We start from the raw sequence: 20,486 nt of genomic DNA, 5'->3' as shown, positions 1-20,486 counted from the left end.
CTCCGTGCCCGCCCCAGGAGCTGCAGTGCCCCAGGCAGCCCCTGAGGGCGGTGTTGGAGCCTCGGGCAATGGCGCGTCCCTGAGCACGGTCAGAGCACGCTGGAACCATCAGCTCTGGCGTCTGGGGGGGCACAGATGGAAGGCCAAGTCCTTAAATGATAAATGTTTCCCAAATGAAATTACACTGATACCTTTCTCAAAGCATTCCCACTCACACTATCTGGTTTTACCCTTGGCTCTCCCCCAGCTGTTGCTGGTTTTTTATTCCCCTTTTCTCACAGCCCCAGAGCTGAGGCCTGCAGGTGTGTCACCATTCTCTTTACAGATAAATTGCTTTTGTGTCATTACAAATAGAAGCAACCTGCACAGAGACAGAAGGATTCCTACCAAATGGAAGCATCCACACGCTGTAACATTGTGGGACGAGTTCTGCTGGGATGGCTGTGCCAGTGCAGCGCTGGCTCCCGCTGTGTTGTGGGGAACAGCTGCTCCCTTTATGCCCCTTGGGGTCGAGCACCCTGCCCAGGACTGTCACTCACAGCCCCCTGCCAGGGGCTGCCAGGGCAGTGTGTGCAGGCAGCTCTTCCCCAGCCCTGCACACAGCCCCTGCTATAAAATGCAGCTGCTGTTTTATTGGCATTTCACACAGCTTAGTGCTCCTGAATTCCCTGTCTCTAACCCTGGTTGTTTTGTTCTCCCCAGTTTTCTTGGCCAGCACTGTTTGCAGTACAAGGTACCGTGTCTTGCCCATCATTTGCTCATCCAGGACCACTGTGATGATCTGCACAGCTGCCACACAGATCCACTACAGGCCACGGTACCTTCATCTGGGGCCTGGCCTTTGCAATGATTTTTGTTCTAGGAACCACAGAGTGGAAACAAACTGCAGGGCACGGACTGCTAGCAGATCACAAGGCTGTGGTAACCAGTCTGCTGTAGATACAAACATTCATTTTAAAGTCTGCTGTTAAAATGTGATGGTTCCTCCTGCCATGGTGATGAATTATCCGTGGTGTGCTCCATGCCAAAACCTCTGGGAGCTGCTGGCCTGTGGACAGGACAGAGGCCATGGACAAGGCATCTCAACCTCACTGTTGCTGCCTTCCCCTCCCTGTTTCCCCTGTGTCTGCTCCCTTTTCAGGACTGGTTCTTGTCTCTCCTCTTCCTGACAGGTGGGTGTAGCACACTCCTGGAGCAATCAGCTGTAACTCACTCTGTCAGATGCTGCTCCCTGAGAGGGCTGGATGACATCCCACCATGAACACCTAAATCATCCCCCACCTCCTCACACACGTCTGTGTGCACGGTCCTTGCCTTCACTGGAGGGTTGTTTTCTCCCCTCAGCCTGAGTGGGAGCCCCATTCCCTCACAGCTGTTGGTGCAGGAGATGTGGGAAGTGAGGGATCAGCTAAAGACAAGCCACAGGGCCTGGCAGAGCTCAGCCTCCCACTGATTCTCTGGAACCCTGGAGTTCTGCTCCTCCCTTTAACAGCATCTGTGACTTTTTGCCTCCTTTTATGCTCTGCAGCCTGAAGGGCATAAAAACTCTCCCTCTTCCATCCCATCTGAACCAGCCTCCACATTCCAAAGGAAGACTACAAAAATACCTTTTCTACTTCTGCTCCTGTTGGGGTAAAAGGAGCAGGGGGGAAACACAAGCGACTAATTCTGAATAAGAAATTCCCTTAAAAAAAAACAAACAAAAATCCCCAAACAAACAAAACCAAAATTCACTTTAAGACTCTTCACAGCCCACAAAACAAGATAAAAGTAATGATGAAATGCTTCATCTTGTGTCATGACTGTGCCACACCACCTCCTAGGACAATGTGAGGTTTTAAAAGCAGAGGCTTGTAAAGGACCTGCAGGATATGAATGAAGAGCTGTGTGGTCTCTGTTAGTTGCCATGTCAGTAGCCACAAGCAAAGCTCAGCTCCTTTTTCCTTCCCTCACACCAACCTTTTTTAGTAAACATGAGCTAGACCTGGCCTGACTGTTAAATCTTCTTAGTCAGAAGTTAATTTTAAGGCAATTTGGTTCTTGGCTCTTAAAATGATGAGACGCAGCTGAGCTGGTCAAAGTTCTGGGAATCATTAACAGAGCACTTTGGGTGCTGTACAAGCTGAGAGGTCAAGTGAAGTGACATCTTTGCTACTGAGTCACTCTAACCCCTTGGAGATATCACTTACTGTCCCTCTCTATCAGCTGACTCATTTTAAAAGAGAGTAAGGACCAAACAGGATAGGTCTGAGGTCAGGACAGACCTGTGTTAGGGGAATGCATGTCTTGGATTCTATGGGGTAAGAGTGACCTTACAAGCTTTTCAGGCACAGAAGTCAGGGATGGCACTCACCAAACACCATGCTCTAGGCCAGAATCTCTCATTTTCACTATTTAGATTATCTCTCTTGTTATTTGATTAAAATCAAAAGGCAATTAAGCCCCCACTGAATACTGGTTGAAAAGGGAACATGAGGCTGCCACAGCTCACCATGACCACAGAGCCTGCTTTCGTCTGGATACTTCACTTCCAGTGGAGTTTCCCCTTCTCTTACCTCAGAGTAGGTGTCAAAAAAGAAATGCCTTCAGCCTCATGCTGTGCAGTTCAAAGTCCTGAAGAATCCATTGAAATCTGGCAAAGTTCTTTTCCCTTGCCATGATGCAAGCTTATGCATCAGAGAGAAGTCATTGCAAGTGGTGTGGAAGCTGACTCAGCCCTCCAGCGAGAGATGACAAACGCAGAGAAGCCATCCTCAGACGTGAGCTGGGAGATCAGATTCACACATGCCATAAATCACATTATAAAGGACACATGAGCAAGTGCTTCTTGCAGCTTGAGTACTGTGGAGAGTGAGCCATGGGGGAACAGAACAGAATTTACCCCAGAGTTCAAGACAGAGTAAATTTCTTACTGTCTTGAGTCCCAGATTTGTTCCTCCATCTTTGCAGTGGCTGATTGATTTGTTTCCAGGCCCCCTCCTCCTTTTAGGTCACTTGTGGGTTTAGCCCCCTTTGCCAGGCTGGCAGGGAGTGCAGCAGAGGAGGTTGGGCAGCCTCCTCAGAGGCTCAGTCCCATCTCAGGGACACGTGTCCTGCTGTGCTGTAGAATGTGCCATTGTGCTTGGGAAATGGAAAATTGGGAGTGCACAGAGATCCCTCACACACCACTGCATCCCTCCTCTGCTCCAACACTGCTCATCTCCTGAGATCTGCCAATTCAAAATGAAGTTGGAGAGGGGAGGATTATAAGAGGAAACCAACATTTAGGTAGTTTTTGAGCCTGAAGGTGCTGCCTGTGGAGACTGAGGGCTGTCTCAGAAAGGTGGCGGTCAGGCAGCAGCTCTGCAGAGCCCTGAGGGCTCCAGCCTTGCCTGGAGCTATCTCCTACAAAGCCAGGGTAGGTTCCACATCTGTTCAAGGTTTGGTGATATGGACTCCACCTCCCACAAAGGCTCCTGAGCAGCTGTCAGGTAACCAGGATGTTTCTAACCAGCTTGGCCCCCACCAGTCCAGTGACTTTCCCTGTATTTAGATCTTACTGGCCTTCAACTCTTGCATGTGTGCACACACAAACACACAAAGTAAAAACCAACGGGGGAGATGACTCCATCTTCCCCCTTCTGAGGCAAACAGTAAGAAATAACTGGCAGAGCAAGTTAGAGTGCAGGGGAGGAAATGAGCTTAGAGAGAGACGTCTGCCCACTGTTTCAGCAGAGGCACCAGAACAGATGCTGAGAGTGAGGGACACTGTGGCAGCAACCAGATACAACCTATTTCCAGGTTGAGAGGCAGAACACACTGTGAGCACATATCCAAAGATAGAGGTCCAAAAGCTACAACTTCTGGACCCTCACCACTCATGGATCCTGGCTGCAACCACATAAATTGAAGAGCCAGTGCTGATCTTCAGGGGAAAGCTGTAAACCCCTGGGTGTGCCTGCAGGGAGGCGCCCCAAGAATTTAATTTCATATTAACCCTGAGATAATTTGGTTTTTGTGCAATCTGAAGAAACTTACACCACGTTTTGAGTGTTTGGCTGACCCCCTTCATACAGCAGCAAAGAACCCCCACTTATATTTAGAAGCCTCTTCTAGGATTACATATCAAGATACGTGCACTGGGCTGTTTTGCAGAATGCAGCTGCCTTGTAAGAAGCCAAAGGTGCCAACATGATCCAGGAGCTGAGGCCAGCAATTTCAAGTTGCCATCTGTCTCTGCCTGTAATATGTGCAGGAAAGAAAAGGGAGCTGGACTTGAGGCATTAGTTGGTGCCTTCAGTGTGCGAGGACAGTGTGTCCAAAAAATGGAAGCCAGAAGCAGCTTTGCAGAAGGAAGACACTGTTCATGCACCTGGGACACAGATGTTGAGTTGAAATACATCTTACTGCTTCCCACCTCCCTTTGTTTCATCAAATAACATCATTCAGCACATATATCATACAACAGGGGGTTTTTCCTGCAAAAAAAGGTAGGTCCAATGTAGAATAATGGACCAAATCAAAATCTAGATGCGTGACAATGAATTTCCAGAGCTGTCAGAGATAGTGGGATTTGTATACATGCCCCTCTAAATATGGAGCAGACACAAATCCCTCAGTCAGACACCTGCATTCTGCCTTCCACACCCACTGCTGGCACTCGGGCCTTGCTGATTTGGGCACTAAAATGTCATTGATGCTCCCTGTGTTTGCTGCCTGCTTTGGGATGTCTCTGCCACACATCAGAACAATGTGGTTCTACAAGGACCATACCACTTTCCAGCACAAGCTGCACTTCCCAAACATGGTTGAAAATTTATGTAAACATAAATAAATGAAGAGGACCAATACCAATACATTAGTAAAGCAAAAATAAGATTACCTATGACACAGAAGCACTAAGGACATTAGAGGAATTGCTGCATTCTCTCCTCTCTGTCACATTAAGTGGTTTAATATAAAGCCTTTATTTTTATACCAATCAATAGCACTGTACGGTACCAACATTTCTGTTCAGAAGCACTGAAGGTACAATGGCTCAATTCTCAATTATATTAAGAGTGAGACTTCAAAGATATTTATGAGGAACAAGATGCAAGTTAGATTTCCAGTATGGTTTTCAAAAGCTTCTGAACAAGTCGGGTGTCTAAGCTCCTATTGATCTCAACCCTTGTCAGGCAGTTAAAAAAATACTTCAAGCTGCCTATCCCTATCCTCTAGTGCCCACATAACTTTGGAAACCTCCTTTTGCTGTGATTCACTTCATTCTGAAACTGTCCAAGGGCTTAGAAAAAGGGATATTACTCTTTCCAATAGAAGAGGCAACAAAACTTAGGAAAGACACTTCCCACATACCAGAATAGACATGAATTAAAAGTAATTTTATTCCACTTGTCAATGACATTTCTATCATATCTGATAATAAGGCAAGCTACTAAAAGTCCCACAAGACATATCAGACCATTAAAATAGTATTCAAAAACCAAAGAGGAGTTCACAGAACAGCCAATTCTTGGGATCATCAAAATCAGTGGCAAGATTCCCATGTGGACAAATCTGATCAGCTGATTAATAAATCAGCTGACTTCACCAGTGTTTGTGAAGTTTAAGACTGCAGGAATTAAGGAGAGGTAATGCTTCACTGACTTCAATGAAAAACAGAATTTGGCAGGAAGGAAAGCGAAAAAGCACACTGAAAATATAATATCAAGGCACAAAAAATACATGCTACTTTCAGGCATATGCTTTAACAGGTAAAGGTTTCTGGGAGAAATTTTTTTTTTGTTTTTAATAGGCTGTTGAACTCCTGACAGATGATTCTTCTCTCACCTGCACCTGCAGAACTCCCTGGATTTCTGGGCAGTCACTCCAGGTTCATGTTGGTGCAGGGGGAGGGAGTGGAAGTTGGCACAGCTCTCTTGAAGGTGTGGTAATAAAGCAGAGCAGCAACTGCTGAGGATGTAGCCACATCTTAATGCTCACCAGAGCTCATTCCTTTTAACATGGAATATTTGTGTGACAAAACAATTGTATTCTGTGAAATAGCTAATAAAAACAGCTGTCCCATGCTAGATTTTCACAAGGTAGCAAGAAACTGCAGTAATTTAGAGGCCATCAATTCTGGAACCTGAGGCTGCTCACTGAGTAGTGTCTAAGGATCAGGAAGTGTGTTTGTAACTAGGCGGAGGTGCAGAAGTCTGTCCATCTCTAACTGCAGTGATACACAGTCATAGAGATGAGAGGATGAGCTAAACAAAACCCACATGAACAAAGCAGAACACAATGAAACTATGTGCCTTGCTAGAAGCACAACAACAAAGGGATGAATGACATCTGTTTAAAAAGAAGATCTTTTGTCAGGTAAAAAAATAGGAACTTTTTACATATGTGAGGTTTAAAGAAGAAAGTATGATCAGTGCAAATTTAATACGGGACAGGAGCTAAGTCAAGGGAGTGCAACAATGAAAGACAACAAAACAAAGATAAATCATTAAGAAAAATATGGATGCTATGGAACAAGAGTCTCTCTTAATAATCAAGTGATTGAAATCGGTCCCAGGTGTTTAAAAATCCAAGGTAAAGTTCTAAAAGCTGAGAATGACAAAAGAAAGCAGCTGCTGAGTCAGAGTGCGCCCACGGCATTATAAAATCACAGAGCAGGATAAAATCACAAACCCATGGGTACAGTTGTATCATGATGTGAATATTTTAAAGTAATGAAAAAATCCTTAATGGCCTGATCCAAAATCTGCCAGAAGTAACAGGAGTTCTCCTACTAGCTTCAGTGGGCTGTGCATCAGATCTTACACTGTGCACCATAAACAGTCTGGATATGTTGGCTTTGTCTGGCTGGGGTCAGCCAGGGAACATCACAGATCCAGCATACATTCCATGGAAAAGAGAAAGAAAAGGGATTTTTTTTTTAGGGCAAGATCTCATCATACATTAGGGTGAAAGAGAAAATGCTGCTTTATACTGAGATGTCTTATAAATAAATAATTTTGAAAACCTCGTCACGCCATGCTGATTAACTAACTGGGCTATCAGTTCATTCACCAGCAACATGCCTCTGCAGACTTGTAGGGTCAGAGCTAACAGTCTGGAATGGTTTCCATCTCTTCTTTTTCTCCCTCCAGAGGTTTACATGTTGATATCATCCAAGTGCAGTCCTGGTCTTCAGATAGCATGCTGCAAGGACACAGAAATATGTGTGTTTAAAGGAGAAGACAGAGTTTGCCCTGTGAGTTTAAATTATTAATTCTACAGATCTAATGGATACATTATGCCACATTAATGGTACTTGTTCTCTTAACAAACATCCCTCTAGACTAGCAGCTCAATACAGTTTTGAGTCAAAGAGCTGAGTTTCTAATGGCATTGGTCATCTGTCAATCCGAACTGAATTTTTAAACTGGGTTACCTGAATCAATGCAAATCAGGGGCTTCCATTCCAGGAAATGGGCTCTTACTTGGCAAAGATTCATGAGGTCAACAGCATCTCTGCTTCCTTGGAGTGGTACATAAAGCAGTCAGACAAGAACAACCCTCCAGCAGTGGATAACTTGGTAAATCCCACAGTAACACACAACATCCTTTAAAAGGACTGGGAAACCTGTCCTGTGCATCTGCATTAGGAGAGGAGGGATTTGAGGAGTTCCCTCAAATTCTTGTGTAGGGGAAAGCTCTCAGATAATACCCATGGATGCCCTGACCTATCCCTGGATTTTGGGTTCTGCTGGAGTCTGAGGGATCTCCTCCATCAGGCAGATACATTATTCTAGCAGCTCCTCAAGGAGGGATTTGGGACCCGAGGCACTGCCCAGTAAATATATCCTGCAGACAGCATTAATGCCTTTGCTGACTGTCTCTTGGATGCTGCTCATGGCTCCACTGGGTAGAATCCATTGTGGGAACATCTCCTCTGTGCACAGATGAAACAGCTCTTTCTGGACCAGGATTTTTCATGTAGTTTGCTAAGGAAGTCAGGCTGATGTAACCACATTGTCTGTGCAACTGCACCCTGTGCCACTGCTCAGCCTCCCAGCTGAGGGAGGGAACACTTTGAGAGAGAGGTAGAGGACTTTAGGCTCCTATGTTTTCACAAATCCAGTAAAACAAGGTAAGGATCAAGGAAATAATCAGTGTGCACCCTTACAATAGAAAAGCAGCAGTATCTATCCCTTACTGGCAGGCCAGTCCCTGCAGCACGAGACGCTGACTTGTTTATTTTTATGGTAAGGTGCAGAGGACAGAATGGCCAGTGTAAAGACCTGTAGGCTGGCTGAGTAATCCCTGTCCTCATGCTGGTCTTCAGCTTGTTCTGGCACTGAAAGACAGGCAGTCACTGAGGGGAATGTCTGCAAAGGCTTCCAAGAGCTTCAGGAACAGGACAGCAGAGATACTAAAAATAACTTTGCACTCCTTTTCCTCCTGAAGAATTATTTCTAAGTCAGTGAGGAAACTGTATGTGTACATCTGTCCCAGCTGCACAGTCTAAACACTTACTCCTTTTCCTTCTACCTGGAATTACCAGTGCTGCATTACTGCACATGTGCTTGATTTAAAACCCTTCTGATTCTGAGCAGTGCAAGCTGGTGCTTTCCCCACAGCCTGGCTGGCTCTGTGTTCCTTGGAAGCCATGCTGACAGGTGGCATTTCTGTGGCTTCCCTGGGGCAAAGTTCTAAATCAAGTGAGATTAAGGAAGGGGTCAGAAGTTCAGGCTCCTCTACGAAAGCATTGAAATATCCTAATGGTTTGCATAAAATTCCAAACTCACAGCATTTTGGCTTCCTTCCTCAGAGCAAAACTGTTGCTGTCTCAGTCTACTGGAGATTTTACTTCTAATAGCTCTCACTCATCCTCCACATTTCTGCTTGGCTCACTCCTACTTGTCCAGACTGCAGAAGTCCACAAGAGAGGAGCACAGAAGACGTGGGCTGTATATGAAACGCCTTGTGGCTCAGCTGGGTGGCAAAACTCATGTGAGCTCTAGTTCAGCCCTGAGCAGCACTGCAAAGTGTCACCCAGACACTAGAGGTGGTCTAGTAATGTGCTGTGAGGAGCTGACTATTGTTCTGAACTACTCACATGGCAGCATGAAGTAGAATATGACATCTTTAGATCCAGTTAAGAGTAGGGTTTGGGATACCTGGGATCTCCTTCACTTAAGTAAGGAGGATCCAGCCCAGGCTCTTGTTTCCCTGAACCCTGCCAGCAGAACTCAAGTGTAATCTCAGGGTGTCTCATGTCAGCAAAACCCAAACCAAAACAGAATTTGGAATCTGCTTCAAAAACGTTGAGGCTGCTCTGAAAACACAGATTGTAAATGACTTGAGAGCCCTCACTGACTGACAAAATCACCACCTTTTGCTGAACAAAATGCCTAGAGGTGGGAAGGCTGACTCCAAGGCTGTGCAAGTCTGGGGAAAGGTTTCTGAGAGGAGCATGATGAGAACAGTGGCACTGGGTGGGAGCAAACAGGGTATGGCACACACAGGCTGTGGCACACAGCCCTGCCCTGCTCCAGGTCACGGTGCTGTCCCCTCAGGGAAGGCAAATACATTTCTCACTGCAGTTCTTGATGGACAACATGCCTGAGGCACACATGCAGGGCCAGACTGTGGTGACACAAATACCAGCTAAAGTTACATCTGAGCAAGCCCTGGAAGTGTAACTCAGCACTCGGGACTGGCAAGGCAGGGGCACAGGGGAAGCTGACAGGGGAAGCTGACAGGGGAGGCTAAAAGCAAATGGGGCAGAGTAAGAATAAATTTGGCCCAGTGTGGAATGAGGCACAACCCTGATCTCACACACACCACAGCTCTGCACTCAGAGTCCTCAGCAGGATGAGGGACATGCCACTTCACACTGAGCAGGACACATGAGTTTTATTGCTGGGCTGTCAGCTCTAGTGATGCAAGTGATGGCTTCCCCTTGCCTACATTTAGGGCCATGGCTGCAGATCATAGATGGTTCCCAAGTGTTGGGTGGGCCCTGCTCCAGGATATAAATATGTATCACTACCTCTCTTAATATATGTTTGTTAAAGATAACATGCCAGTGCTTGAGAGAAATGAGGCTCTCCAAGGCAGCAGGAGAAGCCCCAAGCTGACTTAGCTCTGAGTAAATCTTCAAAATGAGAAGTCAAGGGTGTTTCTTCCCTGCAGTAGATGTGTAGGTGTTGGCTGCTGTTATTCCTGTGCTACTGTTGCTCTGTGACTGAACCAGCCAAGGAAGGCACATGAGGACACTTGGAAGTGGGGGTCTGCTGAGAAGTGAAAGGGTCTTCCCAAGTCTGGCACTATTACTGGGGGTACATTTGGGAGTATTATTGGTGGTGTAAAATCATTGTTTGCTCAAAGCAGGAATTTCCTGCTCTTCCTCTCTCTGCAATTTTTACCATTTCTACCTTCAACACACCTGACTCAATATTCTTCTCCTGGCTGAGGCATGTGGAGTTGTTTTGAAGGAGGCTTCAGAGCCAGCTGAACCTGATTCAAGTTCCTGTACCTATAAGAAAAGTTGTGTAACAACTGGTAGAGAGATTCCTCCCTGCCAACCTGACTTGGATGTCTCATTTTTGTTGCTTCTCAGAGGCTTCATGTTGTGGAAGAGAACTTGAGTTCTCAGTACACTTTGCATCTTTGATGCTGGCAGCAGTATCTCCCCAAGGTAATTTGCAGTGAGATTTGTTATCCCTTGAAGACAAAAAAAGCCACAAGGAATGTCAGCAGAAAGAACTGGGTACTGTGGTATCTGATTAATTTCAAGTGGATAAAGTACAGGAATTAATCTTGGAAGGGTCAAGCTTTTCCTGCATATTGCTGAAATCTAACTTCCAGGAAAAATGCATGTGTAGGTCATGGTAACATTAAATCTGTGCTTAATGGTGATCAAATAAATCTGCCATATTATTATATAAAGGCTATTTTGTGCTACCTTACTAATATTGAAACATATATTAAAGTGAGCATAGAATTAATTTACAATCCCTTCAGCAAAATGGCTGTCAGTAAATAACCATGAGAAAGGCACAAATGGGTGTGAGGTCACTGAATGGAGTGTGCAAAGCCATTCACAGCAGTGGAATATCAGACTAAAACTTTATACTTTACTAGTATAAAGTGAAAATGTCCAAGAGTAAGGCAACTGAGGGGACCCAGGTAAGCATGGAGAGTGGAAAGACCAGCTGGGTGCTTCTGTTCACTCATTTTCACATCAAAAGATTGCTGTTGCCATCAAATCCTTTCCTAGAAGCAAAGGCTCTTTGGAGGGTGACAAGTGAGAGGGAGAAGGGGAGCAGTGAAGAGGCTGGAAGGGCAGAGAGAAGAGTGAATCCAGTGAATCTGGACTCCTCACAAAAGTCATGGTACCATTTGGCCAAGAAAGCTCTATGGAAACTATGTACAGAAATTAATATCCCAGCAGTGTTCTGAGGGTTCCCAACCACCTGGCTGCTTCCACCCAACAGAGAGTTTTCTCTTTAAAAAAAAAAACCCAGAACCAAAATCAAATTAAAAAGTCCTCAAAGGAAAAACAAAGTTGTATTATACTGGTTTGCTGCAGCCTGGTCACTGTGAATTCTTCAGGTCAGTGCTGTCTGCCATTCCTCACACTGCCCTTCCCTCCCCTACTCTGAAAAAATAACTGAGCAGCTCTCCTTGCCTGAGAAATGATGAGTGAGGTGGTGGAATTTACTGCTGCTGTCAATTACAAAACTTGGCACTCCCAGCCTGAAGGGCCTTGGGTTTAAATCTGCCAGCGCTGAATGAGCTGAACACAAGCTGAACCAAGAGTCATGCTTGCAAAATGCACAGAAAATTAATGAATGCACAGGACACTTAGAGTCTGCAGCACCATCTAATAATATCCCACAGAGCTGGACCCCCTGTCCAGTAATTTCCCAGCAGCTCAATATGTTGTACTTCAATTTTTGTATGAAAATGCTGTACACGTTTAACCAGTTACTGCATTCCCCTCCCCAGAGGTGTCTTCATTTCAGTGGTAAATGGGGTGTTCTCTGTTTATAGCTTATGCATAAGTTTGTACAGTGCACTGAAATGCCCTCCAACCAAACCAGCCAATAATAAATTCATTTAAATTGGTTATTTTAATGGGAAGTGCACAGTACTGTGGAGAAAAGAACACATTGTTGCACAACCTTAAGAAAGATTATCAATACCCTCAATTGCTTTTGTTCTCTTTTCCAGTAATCCATTTGGGTAACCCCAGAGATTCATTTGTTCATTTGTTTGTTTCTATTATTGCAGGTGTGGGAGGACAGGACAATAACACAGCATGGAGAGTGAAGGGCCTTACCCCACAGAGACACAAGTCAGAATGACATTTTTGATCACTTTTGATATAGTTCTGATCACCTGTTTTACTGTCAAACAGTAGAGGAGTAACTGACTGTTGTCTCCTCCTTGCAGAGCTAAAAGATCAGTTGGCCAGACCATGAGACTGGAAATTATCACCTGGGGACTCTGTTACCTGAAATTTAAAGATCTCAGGTCACTTGATCTGAAAGATGGTGAAGCTGAGGAGGAGAAAACCCAAAAGTAACTGGCCAAAATTGGAAAAACATATTGGAGCTGCCAGAGTTGCTAGAAAACCACCTGCTGCTAAGACAGAGTCACTTGTGTTTAACCACAGACAACAGAATTTTCTAAAGCGCAAAATATGATAAAATCCTTTTGGAAAGCATACATGCATCCCTAGATAGATAAAGATAGATAAAGAGAGGTGGTTGTGGCAGCCCTTAGTGCCTTGCTCTGGAGGCCTGCAGGGAGGGCTGTGAGAGCCCTTGCTCACCGTTGTGAAGTGAACCGCACAGTAGATGCCGATGATGATGAGGCCGATGATGATGGAGGCCACGGCCACCCAGAGCGCGTTGCGACCCAGCCGCTTGGAGCCTTCTATGTCCCCCTGGTTGTAACTGTTCAGAGCCTGCAGAGGGCAAACAGGGAATCACAGCTCCGCCCTTCAAACACAAACCTGTTGGCAAAGCAGCATGACACCCCTGAAGCAACAGAACAAATCAATGTCCGCTGCCAAGGTAAGCAGGGAGTCCAATTTTCTGTTCCACTCATTTTCTGTTGGAATGTTGGGGGACACAAGACAGATCATGGACTTTGGACCTGGTTAAGATAAGAGATTTGATAACAGGATGCTTTGGCAAAAGCAAACAGAACTTTGAAAATTAGATCTGGATTGCAAGAAGATTAAATCAAACAGGTTACCAGAAAAAAAAAATCCCATTAACTCTGCAAGCAAGAGATGTTGTTATATGCATAACTTTGTGTATGTGATTTTAACCTAATCATTGTAGTACACATTACCAGTCTCCCTGAAATAGTATATAAGTGTTTGTAGCCCACAATAAAATTGGATTCTGATCACCAAATCAGTCTCCCCATCTCTCTCCATCGCCGACAATTTTCAGTACCTTTCATTGAAGCTACAGCTCTTTTTGGTTTGTTTTTTTTTTTTGTTCAGTGGTGGGGCTTTGTTTATATGATACACACCTGTCACCGTCATATTTTCTGAAAAATCCCCTTGCCCAGGATTCTTCTTCTCCTGACAAGCTGAGAAGCCTCAGCGAAAAAAGAAAACAATATTATCTGATTTGCTTCTCCTGTGTTTTGCTGCTTTAGAATGTGGTTTGGAGATTGCTTATCCCACATGTGAATTGTTTTAACTTAATGGCCAGTCACAGCCAGCTGTGTCAAGGCTCTGGCGAGAGTCATGAGTTTTTCATTGGTATCTTCTAGCCTTCTGGAAGTATCCTCTCTCTATTCTTGAGTATAGTTTAATATAATATTCTTTAATATAATATCATAAAATAATAAATTAGCCTTCTAAGAACATGGAGTCAGATTAATCTTTCCTCCCAATGAAATGGGGCCCTGAAAATACCACACACACCAGCATAAAAGCTGTCAAACCATCAACCCACTTGCATAAACCAGTGGCTTTTATCTTTGGAAACAGTTTTGTAGTATATGGGAATTATTAGTTGGCCACTTCACTAGCAGTGAGATAAATTCGTATGCTTTACAAGACTATAAGCATAAAAAAGAGCATAAATAGGCAGCATTTTTAGAGAAAGTCTCAGCAAAACTTTAAAAAGCTTACTAATTACCTATTTTTCCAATATTTTACTTTTCGAAACAAAGTTTGAAGAATTAATAAATAGTTTGCCAGTGGTGGGAAAAATACAAACCAAAGAAATATAAGGCATCTGAACAAAATATCTGAGTGCCATCCTCATGGGCTAGAAGTTGTGTTCCTTTGCATTTCTGGAAGACACTGATAATTATTATCATATCCATCCTGAGGTGTGCATCAGATATTCTCTCAAGAGACTCGAGTTTCTCTCTACCCACCCGTGACTTAGCAGATGCTTTACATTCATTACATCCTCAGATTGCAATGTGTGATAGGACCACTCTGACCCTCTAGGCTTTTGTGAGACAGACTGTAGGATTTTCTGAATTAATTTTTGGTTTAACCAAACCATTTTAAAAGGAAAAGATTCAGTGAACCACACCAAGTACTGTAGTATATGAGTCTAAACACAGTTTGTAGAAATTTTTCCCCCAAGAATGAGATGCTATCAAAGCATTAAAAAGGGCATTATTCCTAAGAATTCTTTTGTAAAATCATGAGAGTTTGAGTTCATAAGCCATAACACTGAGTCCAGATTTCTAGATCAGATTTCACTATTGAACTCAGCATACTTCCTCGGGGAATCAGATTAGTCACAACATGGTTTTTAGTATCTTGTATATATTTCAGGAGGTATCAGAGAAATGGGAAGAGTAGGGGGAGAGATATGGGGACCTGATCAAATTAACTGCTCTCTGGACTAGAGAATACAGATTGTCTCTAGAAAACGACTGTATGAAGTATCACCAAGTGCTATAATGGAAGTGCTTCAGCTATAAATCACTTTTTGCAGCAAACAGAACAACAGAGTGAAGAACTGAGACTGTGGAGGGCAGGAAAGGGATGAAGCACACCAAGCACTGCTGTAGAGCCATTTCTCCCAAGCAGGAAAGCAATGAGGGGCATGATGTGTGTGCTGTGTCAATTAGTGAGCACACAGAGCTAATGGGCTGGGTGCACTCGTGGTGTCAGCACTGCAGGAGCATCAGCCCAGCCCAGACAGTCCCAAAGCAACACAGCCTGCATTCCTAGAACTGCATCTCAAGGATAAGTGCAGGTACTTATTCTCTGGAGTCTACAAAAGGCTGAGATACTGATGCACTCATGTCCTTAAAGAGAGCACTGATACATTTCTTCCCTTCCTGGAAGCCCACATGCCTAAACATTTCTCTGGTTTGTGTCCCCAAAGAATATCGCTAAAATCTCTGCTCTGCTGTCAGATTTCATTGAGGTTGGAAAGCACATAATGGGGAAAGAGGGCAGAGATGGAAATGAGAGATGGACATGAGCACATGGTCAAACAGGACAGTGATCCTGCTACAAAGGGGCTGGCACTGTCCTCTCACCAAAGCCACTCCACTGTCCCCAGCAGTCCTGGCTGCAGAAGAGCTTTCTCCAAGTACATTTGGAAATGTCTTTTAGAGGATTATGAGGAGAAACACAGCTCAGCTTGGCCTTGAGCAGACTGACCTCCTCCTGTGCCTGCCAACAACCACCAATGCCATTGTGGCTGCAGGGAAACACAGAGAAGCACCACAGACACCTGGCCCTGGACTTTGGACTCACCTCTTACCAAAGCACTCCCCTTGCATGGCATCTGCAGAGGGGTTCTGCACACACCATCGACCCAGTTCCCCAGGCTTGTGGTCTCAAAAGTGAGACAGAGTTGTAAGCAAGACCTGACAGCACCACCTTGCAGTTCTGGGCCATTTTACTAATGTATTTAGGAAGTCTGGAAAATGTCCATGTGATTTCTGCAGGTACTGCATAAATAATTCATCATGCAAACTTTAACAAATAATGTCATTTTAATCTAAATCCACGATGAAGAGGAGGAAAACAACATTAATGTTAAAGAATAGGATTTGGTAGAGTCAGGAAGGAGACCAAAGTTTCTCTATAAAGAGGTTTAAATTAAATGAAATAACTTAGAAAGCATTCAATAAAAAAATAAGAGGTTTGAGGGAGTGGTTGGGGTCTGATGCAAAGCTTTTTGAAATTCATTACTTCCATCTGCTTCAAAGGGCTCCTGGTCAAGCTTCCAGTTTTCAACATTAGACAGAGATAACATCAACTGTTAAAGCTTTAACTGTTACATCTATTTATTTCCAAGGGCTGGGCAATATATTGAGAACACAGCATCTGTATGAGGCATTTGGTCTGTCCAACTTTTAAAACAAATTTCAGCCCTTTTCAACCAAACACCATATGATTTCTCAGGTTTCTGCTACCTCACTGGCTATGAAGTCATAATGTAAATTAAAGCCACAGTTCTGCAGCTGTTTATTTACTTGAGTAATCTCAGTGACTTCAGCAGGTTCACACACATCTATTTATAAAACATTCTCAGTTCAACAATAAAGTGACTTAACCTCATGTGAACAGAAATGTGCTGAATTAGCTATAAAATATTAATCCCTTTTTATGTGTATTTTCTGTTCCACACTCCCAGAACACTGATCATGGCAAATTCATGAAAGAACACCGAGTTACTTCCGAAATCTTCTTCTACTTTTCTTACAGATCTGGGCAGACCAGACTGAGGTTCTCTGATCAGCATTTTCTAGGCTCTATAAGCCAGGCTGGGTGAACCTCAATTGGCTGTGCCTGGAAAGGAGACACTCTCTAGTTCAGACCTAAGGAAGAACCAGACCTGCTGACTCAGGGTGACTCCTCACTGTGGGAACAGCTCACAGGGAAACACAAAGGACAGGGGGACTTGGGGAGCAATTCAGAACAGGCAGGTGCTGAGCAGGACATGTGAAAGGGGAGTTGGCTCTGCAGGGTGCTGCTGAGGAAAAACAAAAACCTACCAGTTTGCAAAGGCAGGGCCATGCAAAAATGCCTTAACAGCAGCTGCTGAGCCCTGTTGTTTAATATTCCTGAATATTAAATATGCTGTTTAATATTCCTGAAGTGAGTACAAGCTGTCCCATATGGTGTTAGATATCCAGGTACCTACAAGCTACCTAACAAGGGATATATAAATAATAAACTCTACAAGTAAACTTTCTAAATACAGAAACATTGGTCACTCTGCTGGTCACTGAGCTGACCACAGCCAACACATTGCACATGGCTCCTTAGGATCCCAATCAGAAGAGGTGGCTCCCTGACAAAGCAAGGTCCATCCTTTCCTGTCTCCACAGCTTCCACCACCTTCTAATTTGTTGTCTCTGCTTAGGGAAACCCATATAAAGACCAGGCATCTGAATCCAACAGCAACAAATGCAGACAAAGAACTTGTTACTATCAGAGGCAGATGAGCCAAGATTGTCACAGCTTGACCACATATGTTGTTTGAAGCATGGAAATGATTAAACAAAAATGTGTCAACAGCAAGAGGGAGTTTAGAGCAAAAAATCAGTGAGAAATAGCTTTGGAGAGACTGTTTGGAGGTTGTTATAAATGTAAAGCCCTAGGGAATTACAGAACTAGTCTGACATAGAGATCTTTGAAATGAAGACAGCTGAGGGGGGGTTACTGAGAAAGGCCAACAAAACGTGTTCAATTGTCAGACCTCAGTGCTGGCATTGAAAATATCTGATTCATTTCCCAGAGTTATTCCACAGCCTCCCTCTAGCTCTGACCCCATGAGCCAGACACAGCCAGTCCACCCCAGCCAGGTCTCAGGCACAGCTGGCAGCTCACTGAGAGCTCTTTGGGTTCACCACTGCAGAGAAGGAGCCAAAGAGCTCAGTGACACAGTGCCCACCCCCAGCCCCACACCAGAGAAATCTCCTGTGCCACAGGAGCCTCCTGACCTGGTACCTGCCCCCAAACTCTTGCTTGTGGTTACACTTGTATGGGAAAGAAGAGGGCAGAGCTGAGGGAGGTGTCCCTGGGGCTGATCAGCATTTATTTACTTGAGTAAATAAATGTACTGATGGCACAGCAACGTGACACAGCTGCTCACAGTGACCCAGCTGCTGGAAGCAACAAGGAGCAGAACTGATGGCATCTGGGGCTGCACAAGGGTATTGAGAGCAGTAATCCTACAGCCAGGAGTCCTGGAGAAAACAGAACTCCGTTTGCCAGAAATGCTGAGCAGTGCTCACCCTGCAGGTGGCCAGTAGCTCGTTGGAGGGGGGCTCTTGTAATGCCAATATGGCAACACAGTGATGCCAATAATGCCCTTTCTACCAGCTCTCCTCTGCACTCTGCCATGAGAGACAGACAGGTAAGGAACAAGGAAAGTTATTATTGCAATAAGGAGAACTTGCAAAAGGTTTATTCTAAAAATAAAGTAAAGGAGGTAAGATCTGTAACGGTGAGGTCTGAGCCTCCAAAGGTGAGAAAGGAGTGAGGAAACCAGTGCTGGAGTTGTAAATGGGGCAGCAGAAGAGACAGAAGAGACTGAAGACAAATCTGTCACTTATTTTGGGGGTGTGTTAAAGCCCAGACTCTACTTTTAGAGTGAAAACATTGTCTGAATTTAGAACAGTTAAGGAGGACATGACACAGGTACACAGGGTGCTGAACCATGCCCCCTCTAGAAGCCAACAGGACTTTTCCTTTTGGGTCGATTTTACAAAGTGGAAATTTGTAGAAAATCCACTTGTGAGGGTCTTTAAATCTGACCCAAGGTCTCAGGTAAGCTCTGCAGACTGTAGAGGTGTCTTCTGTAAGAAAAGAAAACAACCCACTCTTGTATCTCAGTGTTAACCCTTAGCAGCTCCAGCTGAGAAGGGGAGGGAGGGTGCAGATCCCAGCAGAAGTGGAAATAAAACCAGCCCAGGCTACAATGCAGAACCTGCAGCTGAGGAAAATGCAGCAGTTACAGGTTGCAGCTTGGAAAGGCAGGGGGGTCAGGCTGTGGAAAAGAAGTTGGACATGCTATTTTTATAGAAAAGGAGAGGTTTTAGGTAGGATGTGTTGAAACAGAAGCTATTCCCAGACAGGGGAGGTCACTGGTCTGGTTTTTGTTTCCCCCTGTAAAGGAGTGGGCAGCTGAGACCTGCACAGGCTGTTCAGCTTTCAGGAAGTGCTCTTCCCACCCTGGTTCCTTCAAATCCCCTGGTAACAGTTACTGATGCCTGACTCCAGAAGCCTGCATGAACTTCAACCAGGCTGTGGGTGGAGATTTCTCCATATGGGGTGCAAAAATCTTTAGAGGCCAAATTCTGTCCTTGACAGTTAACTTCTGTACAGCCCCAGCACCTTGATGAAAGCATTGTCACAGGGAACAGACGCTCCCAGCCCCAGATCACCAGCTCTCATTACTTTATATAGCACCCTCAGTGTCCGTGGACAGAAAGGATGCTGAGTACCAGCAGAACCAAATCTTCCCAAAATAAGGAAAAAAGCATATTGTATAGTTAAGGTAACCACAAAGGAAATAAACAGAGAAGGAAGAAAATAAAAAAATAATAAAAAAAAGACAGCTAATACTTAACTACAAAAAAATAAAAAAGACTTGAACAATGGCTTTGGAATAGTAGTTTTCAAACTTCAGCAATGTGATTTCTCATCAATCTTTACTCATCACACTTTACAAGAGTCTGTTTTGGGATATTTTAGACATAGTTAGCTATTCTTATACTTAATTGCAAAAAGAAATAACTACATTTTTACTTACCTTCTCAGCTTGGCTGTCAGAGAAAAGGATGAAAATACACAACATGTTTTAAACCTTTTTCAGCTCCTAAACAACAGAAACACATTGCAGTGTTACTGATAACACCGATCATGTATATGACTAGAAAACTCTGGATCTGACTCTGCAACTTTTAACTCGGAGAAGGAGATTCTGTTCCAACAATTCTTTGGAAGTTAGGGGATTGCTGGGTTATTAAGGACAACGTGTATCAATTTCAGATTGTAAGAGTAAGGCTGTTCTCTCAGTGTGTTTGATACTCAATTTACATGGGCAGTTGCCAACAACCTGCAATCGTTATCATCATCTGTATTATTCTAACAAATAGTATCAAAGAGCCTGTTTACTGGAAAAAAGGCGCTCCTATTATATTTGATTAACTAAAGCAGAAACCAAATCTGATTTCTGTTCTCCAGCGGACACTTTCACACAGATACTCTGTCCAGTTCAGCGTGCGACTTAGTTGATGTAACAAACCCCGTTAACTGGAATAAACCCGCCACCCGACAGTGAAAACTTGTTGGAATCTGCCTTTCACTCCACGCTTTCCATCGCTGCTGGGATAGCTCGGTGGTCCCCCTGCCCGCGCCTGCTGATGCTCCCAGGCTCGCTGCCTCACCCGGGACAAGCGGCTCCAAGGCGGCTGATGCCCCTTTCCCTGCCGGGGTCGGCGCGGCCGCTCGGGAGCCCAAGCCGGAGGGGCTACTCACCATGACCGCGAACACGAAGGCGACGATGGTG

General features: G+C 44.5%; 1 protein-coding gene across 1 annotated transcript; it reads right to left on the bottom strand.

Moving 5' to 3' along the window:
• Positions 1-4,927: 4,927 nt before the first annotated feature.
• Positions 4,928-13,408, bottom strand: TMEM233 (transmembrane protein 233). The gene is given in 3 exon segments (XM_031057484.1): positions 4,928-5,642; positions 12,793-12,928; positions 13,382-13,408. Coding segments are annotated over 3 exon segments (351 nt in total). The 3' UTR covers positions 4,928-5,454.
• Between the last annotated feature and the right edge of the window lie 7,078 nt (positions 13,409-20,486).

This window comes from Geospiza fortis, unplaced genomic scaffold (assembly GCF_000277835.1).
Source record: "Geospiza fortis unplaced genomic scaffold, GeoFor_1.0 scaffold408, whole genome shotgun sequence".
In the NCBI taxonomy this organism is placed as follows: domain Eukaryota; kingdom Metazoa; phylum Chordata; class Aves; order Passeriformes; family Thraupidae; genus Geospiza; species Geospiza fortis.
This window is presented reverse-complemented; position numbering and strand designations above follow the sequence as displayed.